The sequence below is a fragment of the Leptopilina boulardi genome, unplaced genomic scaffold, assembly GCF_019393585.1.
Source record: "Leptopilina boulardi isolate dan_hultmark-lab unplaced genomic scaffold, ZJU_Lbou_2.1 LbouV2_31, whole genome shotgun sequence".
In the NCBI taxonomy this organism is placed as follows: Eukaryota; Metazoa; Arthropoda; class Insecta; order Hymenoptera; family Figitidae; genus Leptopilina; species Leptopilina boulardi.
Genome location: NW_026137874.1, coordinates 3,788,395 through 3,804,352, shown reverse-complemented (window position 1 = coordinate 3,804,352; position 15,958 = coordinate 3,788,395). Strand labels below are relative to the sequence as shown.

The 15,958-nt window shown below is 26.1% G+C and overlaps 4 protein-coding genes and 1 long non-coding RNA gene across 5 annotated transcripts in view; 3 read left to right on the top strand and 2 right to left on the bottom strand.

Annotated features, from left to right (window-relative positions):
* Positions 1-376: 376 nt before the first annotated feature.
* LOC127283441 (uncharacterized) lies at positions 377-7,683 on the top strand. Its single transcript, XR_007843354.1, has 3 exons — positions 377-583; positions 745-1,059; positions 7,537-7,683. It is a non-coding gene; the product is annotated as an uncharacterized LOC127283441 (long non-coding RNA).
* LOC127283422 (osmotic avoidance abnormal protein 3-like) lies at positions 3,106-12,819 on the bottom strand. The gene is made up of 7 exons (XM_051308281.1): positions 12,659-12,819; positions 10,830-10,901; positions 8,336-8,501; positions 7,556-8,168; positions 6,108-6,909; positions 5,526-5,994; positions 3,106-4,152 (listed from the first exon to the last, which is right to left on the bottom strand). The coding sequence occupies exons 2-7, from the start codon at positions 10,899-10,901 to the stop codon at positions 3,779-3,781; spliced, it is 2,496 nt and encodes an 831-aa protein (XP_051164238.1). The 5' UTR covers positions 12,659-12,819; the 3' UTR covers positions 3,106-3,778.
* Positions 10,510-15,958, top strand: part of LOC127283437 (39S ribosomal protein L41, mitochondrial) — a 30,678-nt gene continuing 25,229 nt past the window's right edge. Inside the window, exon 1 of the mRNA XM_051308308.1 lies at positions 10,510-10,520. The gene's annotated coding sequence lies outside the window, so the exon portion shown is untranslated. The remainder of the gene's footprint in view (positions 10,521-15,958) is intronic.
* On the top strand, positions 12,927-14,746 carry LOC127283433 (actin-related protein 10). Its single transcript, XM_051308301.1, has 5 exons — positions 12,927-13,148; positions 13,229-13,381; positions 13,565-13,849; positions 13,924-14,203; positions 14,262-14,746. The coding sequence occupies exons 1-5, from the start codon at positions 13,072-13,074 to the stop codon at positions 14,592-14,594; spliced, it is 1,128 nt and encodes a 375-aa protein (XP_051164258.1). The 5' UTR covers positions 12,927-13,071; the 3' UTR covers positions 14,595-14,746.
* On the bottom strand, positions 14,866-15,882 carry LOC127283440 (60S ribosomal protein L30). The gene is made up of 4 exons (XM_051308313.1): positions 15,779-15,882; positions 15,623-15,681; positions 15,327-15,472; positions 14,866-15,090 (listed from the first exon to the last, which is right to left on the bottom strand). The coding sequence occupies exons 2-4, from the start codon at positions 15,641-15,643 to the stop codon at positions 14,913-14,915; spliced, it is 345 nt and encodes a 114-aa protein (XP_051164270.1). The 5' UTR covers positions 15,644-15,681; positions 15,779-15,882; the 3' UTR covers positions 14,866-14,912.

The following is a 15,958-nucleotide window of genomic DNA, read 5'->3' as shown; positions in this document are numbered from 1 at the left end:
AGTTGACCATGACGTGACCAAGAACCCGTTGTCATTAGGGAAAATAATATTATTTTCTTTTAAAAATAAAAACATGAGTTTTAATTTTGAAAATATTTTATTAGTCTTCTATTTTTCTCTTATATTTGTAATTCACTTAATCTTGCAAATCTTGAAATGTATAGAAGCAAAAAATTTTTTTTTATTTTTATATATGGCAATTCTAACCTCACTTTTTTTGTTTACTTTTTTTTGTTTGATCAGTCACATGTGTCAGAATTTTTTTAAAAACGTGAAAGTTTCTCAAAAGTTTATTTATAGAATTTAAAAATTGTCTTCTAAGATCGTGTTTTTTATACAAATATTTTGAATTTATTATTGATAATTATTAAAAATTTGAAATATTAAACTAATATTTTGTAATAATAACTTTGCTATAATTTTGTCAATGAACATTTTTCTGCTCTTGTTAAATTAGCAAAATTTGTTTTTCCATATTAAAATATTCATATATTTTTTTATTACTTGTTGATTTCCAATTCTAGTATTTAAATTCGATGGTAATAAGTAAAGCAGTACCTGAATATTCAAATGGATATGCATTGTAATTTATTGTCACTTTTCATTTAAATATTACTTTTATGGTGATAAAGTAAAATAAAAATTACTCAAGTATAGATTACTTTACATAATCTATATTATATTTCAAATAAAAACTGTTTTATTTTTCTGTATAATAATTAACAAGAAATGCTTTTTTTCCAGAAATATATTAAATAGAGAAAGGTGTTCAATGAAAAGGAAAAAAAATGTCTTGTATGAAATTGAAATCTAATGGAGTTCTGTTGTCATGTTAAAGAATAAAAAGACATACTATTGTGCAATCTTCAAGAGCACGTGGAAGAAAATGCAATAGGTTTGGATTAATATGTGTTAAGTTAAGTTGCAACGTCATAAGTGGTCGAGTCAGAGATCAAGCGGGATGATAGGGAAAGTGGTCTTCTTTTGGATTATTTCACATGATGCAGTTTCACGTTTTACATTGGAACAGAGAAAGTAAAAGGCATTCATCCATTGCGGGTAAGTTTTCTTCCTTACAGGAAATTTAACACTTTCGTTCTTATTTTTAACTTGTATAGTCAAATCAATTAAATTTTATAGTCCACAGTCGTTAAAAACAACTAATATAATTTTTAACACTTAATGCATCGGAAAAGAACTTTATGATTTCTACAAGTCAATGGACTCTCACGATTTATAATTGATGATTTATAATAATAGCCAACAATGATAGAAACGAAATTTATTTTTGTATATTGAATAATTATTAATAATTTAATTTAGTTAAATTAATTACTTTAATTTTCAAATAATTTGAGAAAATTTGAGTTTAACATTTTTTTTTTAAATTAAATTTTGTATCATTGATAACGATTATTGTCGTTACTATGACTCACCTATAGGCATTTATTGTTTCCGGAAACAATAAAATACTATAACAATAGTTACGTTATATTCCAAAAATGTTTGAAAAATCGATAGATGTACATATATGTATTTTGTTTTTCTATTGTAAATGACAAATTATTTTTCACAACAAATTTTTATTTAAATAGAATATTCTCCAAATGAAAATAATTATATTTTTTAAAAATTCATCAATTTTTATTAAAAATTATTTTTTAAATTATAAAGTAATTAAATTTTTAACATAACTAGTTTTTATTGTTAATAAATTAATTTTCAAATTTATTTAAACATTTTTAAAAAATTTTAAATCTAATTATTGGAAGAACATTGATTTTAATTAAAATCTAATTAAAAATGAAGTTTTTCATCAACTTAAATTAAGAAAATAAATTATTCATATTCGTGTAATGTTAATTATCATTATTTATTCATTTACGGGTTTTTTTAAGCTATAATTTTATTTGATAATAATTTTTACCAAGTTTTTTGTGTTGTTTCTTTTTTTTTGTAAATGACACAAAAATTGACCTTTTGGTGTCTTAATAATAGTTTAAGAAAATATTATAATTATAATTTTTTCATTCTAATGAATAGTAAATAAGAATTAAAAAAAAACAAATGTTTGTTTGAGGTTCATCATTTTTGTGTGGAAAATAATTTTTTTTATTACAAAATGTGGTTTTAGAGAGTCAAAGTTCGGAATAAGGCAATTTGCAAAATGTATGCATCAGGTCTTATACCGCAATGTAATTACAAAGTATGTACATACATAAATTCGATAGATTGTAGTTTGCTTTATACCGTTATAGTGTTGAATAGTAGGTAACATTTTCTGTTTTTTATAGAAGAAAAAAAGGAAGAAAAGATTTTTTTTAGCCTACGGTTAATATAAGTGGCTATTTTGATAATAAGAAAACATTCTTGAGTAACGTTTTATCCATAAACAGTCAATTTAATCAAAAAAAGAATCGTAAGGAAAAACAACTCACAGTGAATACGACCTAGAAATGGGAAAATGTTGCTTGCATTGGCTCTTATAGGGAACAGTTACTTCTTTAGATACCATACTAGAAGACGAGAATTATGTAGTTTGCAATAAGTTTTGTAAGAAAATTCAGTTTAAGTGATTTTTTTAAATTTAATTTTTAAATATTTACATTCTTAATATTTAATTAAATTATTTTAAAAAAATTGCAAAATCCAAAAATAGGAAGGAGATATTTTATTTAATATATATTTAAAATTTATTTTTGCTTTATATTAATTTTTTAAAATTAAATAAAAACTAATTTGATTATTAAATTAAAAGCACTTTAATAAACATTAATAAGTTTTTTTTATATACATAATCAATATTTTTTTAAAGATAACAATTGTCAATGTACAAATTTCACATTTACATAAAAATACATATCGCTTCCATGGTCCATTATTTATTTCTATATTGCTTAATTAAGGCACCTTGTCAAATGTTTGACTTGAATAGTTTTAATTTTAAATTGCAACAAATTTAAATAATTTAAAAGATAACGTGTTTTTAAAAAATTTTAAATTACTTTAAACTATTCGTTCACAAAAATTATTTTATTTAGAATATAATTTAAATAGTCAGTTAATTTAGGAAATCGTTATTATTATTTTTTTTTTGCAAAGACATACACTTATAATTTTTATTTTTATTAAAGAAAAAAATGTTTCCTTCTTTTGAAAGTAGAGATAAATTATACGTTTGTCATAATTGTCCATAAGACTTTTTGCGATTGCAAAAATATTATTAACAAGGAAAAATAAAATAGTTACAAGTCATTCGAATTTTCTGGAATTCTTATGAGAAACACAAAAAATAGTCGAGAAATAATTATTTTTCATTTGAATTACATTTTTAAAGTCTATGTGTGTCTTAAATGTATAGTTAAAGACATTAACTCACAGCCACTGCAAATTCTTGAAAGAATCTTTTTAATTTATATTAGAAATTGTAAAATTTGAATATATTTATCTATATTTCTTTTTTCAACAAAAAAATCACTATTTTTCGATCATTATAGTTTTTTTTTTTCAAGACGATGAACTCTGTAATTTACTGTACAATCAGGTCACACGATAGTCATCGTAACGACTGAGAAATACACATTTCATGATCTTTATTGAATTTTAAGCGATAGAATCATAACATATTTACCTTTATAAAGAGACAAGTAAAATATTTGTTAAAAAATTATTAAATATTATTCAAAAATATTTTTAATAAATTAAAATATAAAAAATAATTATTTAATATTTTTTGAAAATATAAATTTTGATTTGATCATGAAATGTAAAATTAACGCTAGTATGTTGGTGACGGTGATTGATAATTGTCTTCCGGAGACAATGACGAGGAAACACTTCGATCTTTAAGATGTGAAGGTAACGCGAAAGAATTTCCAAGAGGGTAAGAAGGCAGAGCCTCGAGAATTCTGGGTGGATGTTTTTTTATTATCGGTACGCTTGAGTATGTTGGCAATTTACTGACATTGTCATCACTAGCCAACCAACCGGTTGGTCGGACAATTGGAAGTCGTTGAGTTTTGAAATTTGTTTCCGAACTCGCCGATACACTAGTCTGTAAATTTAAAGAACCTATTTGAGCATGGACACTTCCTCCTATATTTGGAATTAATTCATCTGAACCACCTGATTTACTGATTCTCGTTCCAGAATCTGTAAAACGGAAAAAAAATTAATCCAATTTTTTCAACAAAAATTATTTTAACCAATAAAAAAAAATAAATTAATTATTTAGAAATTTATAAAAAAAAATTTCTTTAGGTATATTATATTAAAAAAATTATAGATTTATTTAAATTCAATTTGTTTTTATTTAATTTGAATCAAAAAGTTTCATGTGATAAAATAAGTTTAAACTTTCACATTGCACTGTGAGGCAAGCGAATCAAGTAAATACTTGATATTTTTTTCTCAACATGTTTTTACTTTCAATTCAAGCACGTATATTCAGATATAAATTTGTTGGTTCCTCGCCTTTTGTAATTGACGTTTAAATGGATAAATTCACAAAACTGGTTGACCGTGAACCATAAATATTCTTTTTTAAAATGTTAATTGCACATTGTATATATAGAAAAAGATTCGTTACAATATATATTATATAGACATTGAAAGCATATTTCTTCGCTGTGGTAAATTATAACTATTGATTGGAAAAATTTTACGAAACCAAAAATGAATGGAAAAAAAGCAGTTATACAAAAAAGAAAAGAATTATAATAAAGAAAAATAAATTCAAGACAAAAAAATACAAAAAGAAATATTAAAAAAAGAAAAAGAAAATACAAGTAAAAAAATACCTTGAAGTGGAAAAAAATATTTATATAGATTAGATTAGATATCTAATTGGTATCGGAATAATAAAGGTTTAATGCATTCAAATACATAAATCCATATTCATGAACGTTGAGATTGAAAGTATTTTGCAATTTCTTAAATTAATTGTGAAAAAAAATCCACTCTGCCTTGACATAGAAGGTGACAAGAAATTTTATGACTGTTATATTCAACTGATCGATTATATATCATAAATTGCAATTCTAAAAATTAGACGATGCTACTTAAAGATGTTTTTAACTATATCTAAAAACCGCTAATAATCATTGGTAGTAGATGAGGCATTTCATTTTTTTTCAACTGTTACAACTTTTTATTCAAAAAAAAAAAAAAAAAAAAACCGGTTTGGAATTAATTAAAAATATTGTTATGATTAATTGCCGCGCGATTTTAAATTTACTTGACAAATTTCTTTTCATATTATGTAATACTTAAAAATTGCAATAAAGAAAATATAAGGAACATTTATAAGTGTCGAATAAATTCTTGATAAAAATAACTTCATTGAATTGATTGTAGAAAAATTTTCTGGCTTTGCTTTAAAATTGAATTTTTTGAAGATAATTACAATTATTGATTTAAAAAAAATAATAATAAATGAAGATAGTTTTTATTAATTATTCGAAAATATTTTCTCAAATAATTAATTAATTCATTTTTAAAAAAATGTTTAAAAAGTTGAAACTTACCGAATGTTTTGGCCTCGCGTGCATGTGCTAATAGTTCATCGATTCTGTTTCTACGAAAATAAGCGTCGGCGATGTCTTTCCACCTGGAGACTTTTGGTTCACTTTCGCCAATTTCATCTCCACTGTCTCGTTCTTCATCATTACCACTATTACTATTATTACTACTGCTACTATTATTATTATTGTTATTGTTATTATTGTTTTGATCTGATTTAGAGTCGATGTCAAAGCAATTGGTCACCAATTCACGTGATTGAGCAGGTGGAGGAAGAGCAATTCGTAGAGATACCATGGAAACGTTTGGTAAACGCCAACGATTTAATTCTTCACTCCATGTGGCTGTGTTTCTGATAGCCTCCAAATCACGAAATGGACAACCAGGTCGAAGGTGAGGGAGCATTGCGTCACATAATTGTGATGCCAACAATTCTCGTCGCAGAAGTTCTCTTCTTTCTGCGTCCCACGATGCCTGAAATTAAATTAATTCAATTTTTTAAATATTTTCAATATTACAAATTAATTTAATTTATTTGTAATATTTTTTTTATTTATTAAATGTAAGAGATTAAAAAATATGAGAACCTGAAGATCGGCGGCCTCGATTTCGAGTTGCCTTGCTCTTTTTGCCATTCTTTTGAGCGCTTCTTCGGCGGTTTTTAACTGACCATAAACTTGAAATGCCGCGCCAGTTCCCTCCTGCGAATCAGTCTCTAAAGCAGTTGCCAAAATTTCTAATCGTTTTCGTCGTCTCTCGCGTCGACGTCTAAGTTCATCATTACTTCGTGCTTCACCGCCTATTGTTAATTTTTCCAATCTTTTTAAAACTTCCAATCGTGCAGCTTCTCTTTTTCGTCTTTTTCTCTCATCAAGTAGATCAATTTCTTCATTATTTTCCTTACGCTGATTTTTATTATCACTAATTGATACTGTCGATTTTTCATCATCTAAATTTAAATAATTATTCATTTCTTTAACATTAGGTTCTAATTCATAACGCGATCTCAGTGCCGATAGTTCATCTTTTAATTTTTGTGCCGAAATATTGGAATTTTCACATTCTCTTCGTAAATTTTCAATTTCGTCATTATTTTTATTGTCCGTCTCATCTTTATCAGGGGAATTCATTAAATCTAATCGTGGATTATCACTTGATTCAAGAAGTTTTCGCAGTCTTTGTAATTCAATTTGATATTGTCGTAATAAAGCGTCTTTTGGATCTTCATTAACAATTGGCTTATTTTTTATGCATCGTGCACGTGCCGCGTAACGTAATGTACTTAGGGTTTCGTCTCCATCAGCATTTGAGGGACTCACGCATGCGATCATTAATGTTCTCGCATTTCCACCTAGACTATCTCTGAGAAGTCGTGTCAATTTGCTGTCTCTAAAAATGTTTTTTTTTTAAATTAAAAAAATTAGAAATTAACAAAAAAAATATTTATAAAGTTAAAAAATGTTTATTTTTTATAAGAATTTTTTACCTTGACTTTGACTTGTTGCGTGGTCCATCAAAGTTATAGAGAAAAAATTGTAAGCTTTATTATTGATTCTAAGAATAAGAAATGTTGTCATTTTCTGGAAAAATTAAATAAATTATCCCTACAAATTCACTATTTCTCCCTTACACGCACTGTTTATTTAATTTTTCAAGAACTTGGCAATATTTTTTTTTTATTTTTCTTAGAATCAATATTGCAAAGAACAATTTTTTTTTCTATAATTTTTCTGGATCATACAAAGAGTGAAAGTCAAAAGATTCGGAAAAAAGTAGAATTATTTTTTTTACCTATATTAAATTTAAAATTTCAAATATTATTACAGGGTTGCTACGCTTTCTGGAAATCTGTAAAACCTGGAAAAGTCAGAAAAAAAAACACCTGGAAAAAAAATTAAATCATAAAATTCATCAAAATTCATTAAGGTCATGGAATTTTGTTCGAGCGAAATCGTAGCAACCCTGTAATTAATAATTTTTTGTTTAAATAATTTTAAATTAAGATTTAATTTTCAGATATATTGTGATCACGAACCTGTAAGGAACATGACGACCGTTACCAGCGGCAAGGGCGCTAATAACATTGCCAAGCGCCGAGAGGCTGAGATTTATACTTGCAGCCTCCTTGAGTCGATCACCTGTTGCTCCGGTTCGTGTTTGACGTTCAGAACCAGCGAGATCAACGAGATGTAATCGACCACGTCTCACGGCACTGCTACGTTTATTGTCGTCGTCGTCGTCATCATCATTGATGGCAATTGCTTCCAACGAAAGAGTTAATACCGCATGACTTCTGGAGCTTGCTTGATTCATTTTTGTTGCCGCTGCTATTCTTCGACGATTACCTTGTTCCACGAGGCGTCCGCATTCGATGGCATTTTTAACAGTTGTCTCCCTAAGGCCACCAGCAACATAAGTACCACGCGATGGATCTTCCTTCAATTGAAGAAGATTCTCACCACCACTGTCCTGCAGTAGATCGCGAAGTTTCTCATTATAAATTTCCAAATAGCTGAGCAACGCTAAATATCTCGTGTTTTGACTACTTGTCGATGTAGCTTCAAAAAGATGCTCAAGTGCACGTTCAATGAATCCCTGCATTGTAAAGGATTTTCCACAACCGGTTTGTCCATACGCAAAAACAGTTGCTACAACAGTAAATAATTTTTATTTTTAGAGAAATTTTTCAGATTCTTTTTCCTTTTTTTTAAGTATTTTGAGATTGGAAATATATTATTTCTGCACATTTAAATTCAAATCCTAATTTAAAAAAATAAATATTTACGAAATTATTAATATTTTTCGAATTTTGTACCATTGTAGCCTTCCAATACTGCTTCGACAACAACAGATCCAACAGCCTCGTAAACAGATTCAGTTGAAGACTCTGAGCCAAATGCAGCATCGAATTGATAAACTTTTCCACTATCAGTACCGTCAAGAGTGCAAGTTTTGCCAATTGGATCAATTGTGATGACATTCTATAAAAAAAAAGGATTTAAAATAAATGGAAAATTATGTTAACATCATAAACGAAAGGGGAAATAATGGTAAAATTATTACATTATTATTACAATTATCTCCAAATTTTGTTTTCGACAGCTTTGCAAAAAAAAAAAAAAAATATTGCTAAAAGTTCTCGAAAAAAATACTGAATATCTTAGAAAAAAGTGCAATTAATTAAAATATAAATGAGAAATTATTTCTTGAAAATATGGAAACAATAGTTTCTTGATTACAATATGGCTATAATGATAAATGAAGTAAAATTGGAAAGCCTATTGTTAAAAAGACTTTATTATAATGTTTCTAAAAATTAATGCGAAAATTGTAAGGTGTAATAATAATTAGAGATTCAACATATAATACATAACGCAATATCGCTCAACATGCACATTTCAACTTTATATACATATGTATATCCAGTCAAGCAAGTGTTCATTTTATTATTTGTTTTTTTTGTTCATTCAATATTGATCACCGTGAGAATACAGTGCATAATCACATTTTTATATCGCTTTTTTTCCTTTGTTAATTACATTTCATCTTTTGTTAGTCATATGTCGCAACATTCTTACATATACTAATGAAAATAATTTTCATCAATTTATAAAAATTTTGCCTCTGAAATTTTTTTTTTTTAATTTGAATTCTATTTTTGTCATATATTTCTGATAAAAAAATTTATTTACCTAAAGCTTTATTGTTGATAATGATAAAAAAATGAATTGTAGAAGGTTAATGAAAGTCTTTAGATTGTGTCTATAAACAATTTAATGATAAGAGAACTCGAATTGTTTTTATATCAATCGTTAATTTGATGCTAGGCGGGTATTTGAGACATGCAACGACCTGCTTCTATATCGATGCAAATGAAGAGAGTGAAATATGTGCCGAATCGATATCACCTGGACGCTAGTTTTCTACATTTTTTCATCATATATATTGTATATAAAAATAACGATAGTCATATAAGACACGTGCGTATCGATAAAACTACTATTCACACAACATAAAAGTACATTGGATTTACAGAAAGTAAATAGTACACTAGACTATTATTATGTTTATGGAAACTTTTTAAATTAAACATTTCCATGACGCCTCGTTAAGAAAGTAAAAGAAATGATACAATAATTTTTAAATAGTAAATTAAAATTAATAAATAAATAAAATAAATTTAACATAATAAATTTAGTAAATATAAAAATGCAGTGACTAATAGAAAAAAAACCCTATGTTTTGATGTAGTTGCTAAGCTACATACGCTCGATATATAACGTTCAAGTACTTGAGTAAATTGATAAGAACTAAAAAAAAAATTGCACACGCACAAAACGTTAATTGGGCTACGCAAGGGGTTCGACAATTTCATTAATTTACCGAGATTTTATTGTGTTACATTCTCATTCAGAATAAATCAATTTGTCGCAAAATTTTGTTATTATTTTTGTTACAGTAAATCATTTTCAATTTAGATAATTTATTAATTTTTTTCTTATATTTTCTTTGAAAGAAAAATTTAGTTTTATCAAATTTATATTTATGAGTTTAATTTAAAGAAAACATTAATTCTAATTTCAGACATAAAATTTTAAAAAAATGTTTACGCTTTTGAAAAAAAATTTCGATTTAAAAAAAATTGTACAACTTTCATAATGCAATAAATCAAAAGGTTTTAATCGTTATTTAGTTCCTTCGCGGAATCTAGATTACACTATGCCCTAGATGCATTTCATAATAATAATTATCGAGTTTAACGAGGTGAAATTGCATTTAATCGAAGCGCACTTCTTACTATATATATACAAAGTCATGATTTTAGTATAAATAGTAAATTATTTAATGTATTTGTCTACATTATTTTATAAATTTAAAAAATCTCAAAGTAATTAAAATTTATTCCTTAATCAAGAGTGAAAAAATATTTTAAAAAATTATAAATTAGAGAAATTGCATATTTATTGGTTGATTTTATTGGAACGTAAAAAACAATTAGTGAAAAATGTAAAAGAAAATTATGTAAAGAATGTAAAATAAGTTTTTTTACAAAAAAAAAAAAAAAAATAAATGTTAGAGTTTTTATTATTTCATTTCTTAAATTAAATTTGTTAATGATCAAATAGTAATTAGAATATTAAATATAAGAGTATTTATGTAAAAATCATGACTTTGATAAAGTATTAAATATATTTTTTATTTTCAATTAATTTTATCTTTTGAATCGTGTATATTTATTAATTCTATGCATGTCATTAAGTTGATTGACAATTTTCAGTTGATTTCAAAATTTCTAAATTTTCATATACCTTGCATCTTTGTTGCAGTTCACGTTGGGACATTGGCCGGCATCGTACAGCTACTTTCACAGACTCACTCATCTGTTCAACAGAAAGATATAGAATGATTTAAGAAAGTTGAGAAAGTGATGATTTTCTTTTTGCTTATTACGCTCACAGTAGTTTAATAACAATTCTGACAATTTTCCTTTATTTTTTGTTACAATGCTTTGTAACAAGAAAATGAAAGTGATTTCGTTACTTAATCATTTTTCACAATGGTTTACAAAAATTTTATTCAAAGATTTATTACTTTATTCTCTTAATCATATTCCTAAAGTTCTAATATCATTGAAATTAATCTTTATTATAAACGAGATATAAACTTATTTTTACTATAAACATTTTTTTTAGAAATCTATATTTAAAGTACTTTTTTAAAATTATTTGTGACAAAATAATATTCTAAATTATTAATCATTACTTTTTTTTATTTAATTAATGAGTAGTGTGTTATCAAATGAAATAAAATGCGGTAATAACTATTGTCATATTTTTATTGTAAATAATAAATGATCAATTCGATTACACGCGAATAACATTTTAACAGAGGGTGAGAAAAATATATATTTGTATATATTTAGAAATTTGATAGAAAATGGAGAAAAACACCACGTGGCAATGAAGTTTTCTATTTAATTGACTAAAAATGAACATTATTATTTGGCCTTGAACTCAAAGCATTGAACTTCAATCTAAACGATTAAAATAAATGACATAAAAAATTACGACTTATAAATGTCAATTCTGTTTTAGAAACGTAATAAATTAAATTGTTTTTACACATATAAAATTTAATATAGTGACAAAAAAAAGAAAATAAACTACTTTCTTTTCCAATATATGTAAATATACTGTGTCCACGACACAAGAGTTTAACTTTTACCTAAAAAGAAAATATCAGTAATTTTTTATTTTAGTCAATACAATTATATACTTTTTATGGAATTGACCTTCAAAGTTTTTCAAATATATATAAAAAAAAAAAAAAAAAAAAAAAAAACCTTTTCAAAGTTCAAAAATTTAATTTTTTCCATAACACTAAACATAATTACTTATTAAAAAAAGAAATTAATGAAAAAAAATTACATTAAACTAATTAAATTTTAAAATTCATTTTCTAAATAAAACTTTAATAATTTAGTTTATTATTAAATGAATAATGATTAATTAAATTTTTATTTATTTTATAACATTTTAATGTCAAAGATTTTTGCAAAAGATTTTCAATGTACCCCTTAAGAATACTATTTGTCGAACACGTGTGTAAAGAGGGTTATCTATAAATTATTTTTCATTTGAAAAATAAATTACTACTTTGTTAGAGATTTTCATACAAAAATTAATATGTAAATTTTAAAATATAATTTTAAACTGTCTTTAAAAGTATTTTAATATTTACAACTAAACGGAGTGAAAATAGAATAATCAATATTTATATATACTACAATATTACGCATCAATGGCAATAACAAACGATTGAAAATCAATGACCATATAAAGAAAACTGTTTATTTATTGCCTTTTCAAACACCGGTTAAGTTTAAACAAAAATATTGTTCAAAAAACATTTTAATTTTTTTGTTCTTTTAAATAGAAGAATTACTTATATACCACAATAAAATAGTTTTTCTTACATTGAAAATGTTGTCAAAAAGCAACGTTTATAGGTTAGGTTATTTACATTATTATTAATTAAACGAAAGAATATTCCAGAAATAATAAAAAAAAAACCGATAATTGATTTCAATATTTTGCAGAATCTAAGAAAATGATTTAAAATACAAGAATTGACTCACCTTTATCAAGTTAGTTTTATCTTTTGATATAAATTAAAATTATTGATACATAATTTAAAAACCACATTTTTCATTTCTTAGTTTTTTTTCAGCGTCCAGCGCGTACCGACTATTAGTCAGAAACTGTCGGGAATATTTTATCTTGGAAAAAGTATTTTTTCTTTTGACCTGCGCTTCGAAGTGGATTCGAAAATTGTGAAATGCGCGCGCTTAAAAGTTTACGCATGCGCATTTTTAGTAGCGCCCTCTTAATAACTGTTAGGTTAGTGAACTAAAAACTGTCAAAATATCGCTATCTTTTTTAATAATGTAAACAACTTATTTTTTATATTATTATTAAAATTACAGTGATTTTTCCCCTTATTAAATCAATTCCTTTTTTTTAATAACGAAAACTAATAATTTCCAAAAAGATGATACGTAACTATGAAAGAGTAAGATATGCTGAAAAACCAGTTGTTGTTTTCGATATTGGCAATGCTTATACAAAGTAATTTTTTTACAATTTTTAATCAATTGTTTATAAATTATTATATAATTTATGTATTCAATGATTTTTTTTTATTGTAGATTTGGATTCGCGGGAGAACCAAGTCCTCGAGGAATTGTAAAATCAGAGGTTAAGTGTCCAGAGGCGAAAGAAATACGAAGAATTTTCAGTTATAAAGACTCTGAAGATTTATATCAACTTCTTGTGGAATTTTTACAAAATTTGTTTTTCAAGTAAGTTATTATTTAATTTAAAGAAAACATTAATTCTAATTTCAGACATAAAATTTTAAAAAAATGTTTAGGTACGCTTTTGAAAAAAAAATTTGTAAATTGAAACTCTATTACTGGCAATTGTTTATTATAAAAAGTATTTTGTTTTGTAATTTTTATTAAAAGAAACTTGAATTTTTTCAGACAAATAGTAATTAGTCCAAAAGATGTGAAAGTTGTAGTATTGGAATCACTTTTAACAACAACACAATTTCGTGATACTCTCGCTAAAGTTTTCTTTCGTCACTTTGAAATTGGTTCATTAATGATTTTATCGTCACATCTTGTCAGTATCAGTACTTTAGGTACTGAAACTGCACTAGTTCTCGATGTTGGTTACGAGGAGGCGATTTTAATTCCCATTTTTGAGGGCATACCCGTCTTAAAAGCCTGGCAGGCACTTCCTCTTGCCAGTCGAGCTGTTCATGAGTAATTATTTATTCGCTTATTCAAAGATTTTAAATTGTAAAAATATTAAGGAAAAATACTCATATTATTTTCAGTTGTATCAGAAAAGAAATGAAGGACACTATTCCGGATTTAGAATTATCAGAGAGAATAATAGAAGACATTAAAGTGAGAACATGTTTTATTACAACGAGGGAAAGATCAGTGAAATTAAATGATGAAAATGAATTATCACCACCGCCAGCTGTTAAATATCCGGGTGTACAAAATTTTGAAATTCCTGGATTTGTGAGGGAAAAAGCATATGAAGTATTATGGGATCGAGACAATGATAATCTTAGTGTTCCTACAATGATTTTGGATGCTATTATAAAAGTAAGTTTTCTAATATTAAAAAAATTGATTTTTTTTAAAACAAAAAATTTTTTTCTAGTGTCCAGTCGATATGAGACGAGTATTGGCGGAAAATATTCTTCTAGTTGGAGGTACAACAATGGCCACTGGATTCGTGAGTCGTCTCAAAAGTGAATTATTATATTTAGTGAATAGTAATCTTTATTCGGAGAAATTAAAGGTGAGAACGTTTAAATTTCATACGACACCGAGTTTTGCTAATTATACAGCCTGGTTGGGTGGTGCTATCTTTGGTGTTGCCGATTTACCATTGAGATGCATTAGCAAAGAACATTATTTAAAAACAAATCGAGTTCCTGATTGGGCTAATCTCATGGATAATCAAAAAATACTTACAAATTGTGGCCTCTAGTTCCTTTTTTTCTTTTCTAAGCTTACATTAAAAACCCAAAAATTGTGTAAAATAAGATTTTCAGCTTTGAGCATCTAATTAATAATGACGTGTATTTATTAAGCTTGTTAATTTTTGTATAAAATAAAAAAAAAAAAAAAGTAAAATATGAATTAGAATTTATACATGTTAGAAATTGAAATCTTAAAATTATTTAAACATTTTTTAATGAAATTAAAAAGCTGAAGAATTAACAGTCAATTTTAAAAATCTAGGATTAAATTAACAATAATTTATATTAATTTTAAATATTTTTATTTAAAGATTTGTACAAAATACTTAAGCCTGTTCACCTGTAGGCATCGATTTGATAATATCAGAATTACCTGGATCGGTAATGGATAAAGTACACACTCTAAAGTACTTTCCACAAGCAGTTCCGAGTTCAATATTATTCCCCGTGTAATGATGGACACCGGTTTTGGCCAACATTGCGTAGTACTCGATTTCAGACTTTCTGCAATTACAAAAAAGAAAGAGTGAACAATTTTTTTTTTAATTTCTCAAAAAGAAAACCTACTGCACTTACTAGCAGTAGTAAGAGACTACTCCGTAGGACTCCTTTTGTGAAAGGAAACGTGAAGGAAATTAAATTACTAATTTACTATGAATAAATAAAAAATAATGTTTTTTAAACGAATTTTAGGAAATTAGGCTCTTTTTGTAGAAAGGAGTACTACATCTCAGTCTCACCTTAATGGGGGTGTATTATTAGCAATAATAACGAGCTTAGCTTTTCCCTGTCGAAGAGATTTTAATGTCTGCTTATAACCCAGAACGTATTTTCCAGACTTCATCACTAATGCAAGTCTAGAATTGATGCTCTCCATCGCCTTTTTCTATAAAAAAAATTCATACGATTCTTTGAAAATTTTTCTAAATATTATTCATGAATTCTGCATAATTTTTGGGAATTTCTTAGCAAATTCCAAAAAAACTTGACAAAAATTATAACCTACAATAACACGTGGTAAATAAAAATTTCTTACCTGTTTCTTTTGAGCAACCATTTTGACTGGTTTTTTTTGGGTTTTTCAAGCCGGGAAAGCTGTAAAGATTAAATTAAATTATTATAAACACAAATCGAAAGTTAATTGTTAATATTAATTAGTAAAATTATGGAGATATTTTTTAACACTACACACCTCTCTGACGCGTCTTGGAGAAAAGAAGGGAAACTAAAGTTACTTCCGGCTCACAGAAAACTTGTCCAATTCTAAAGCCTTGTTCATATGTTTCGTCAATTGCGATCAGGGTTGAGAATGTAATTCATAATTTTTTTTTGAATTCGCCTTAAAAATTATATTCCCCGCCTTGCAATTCTA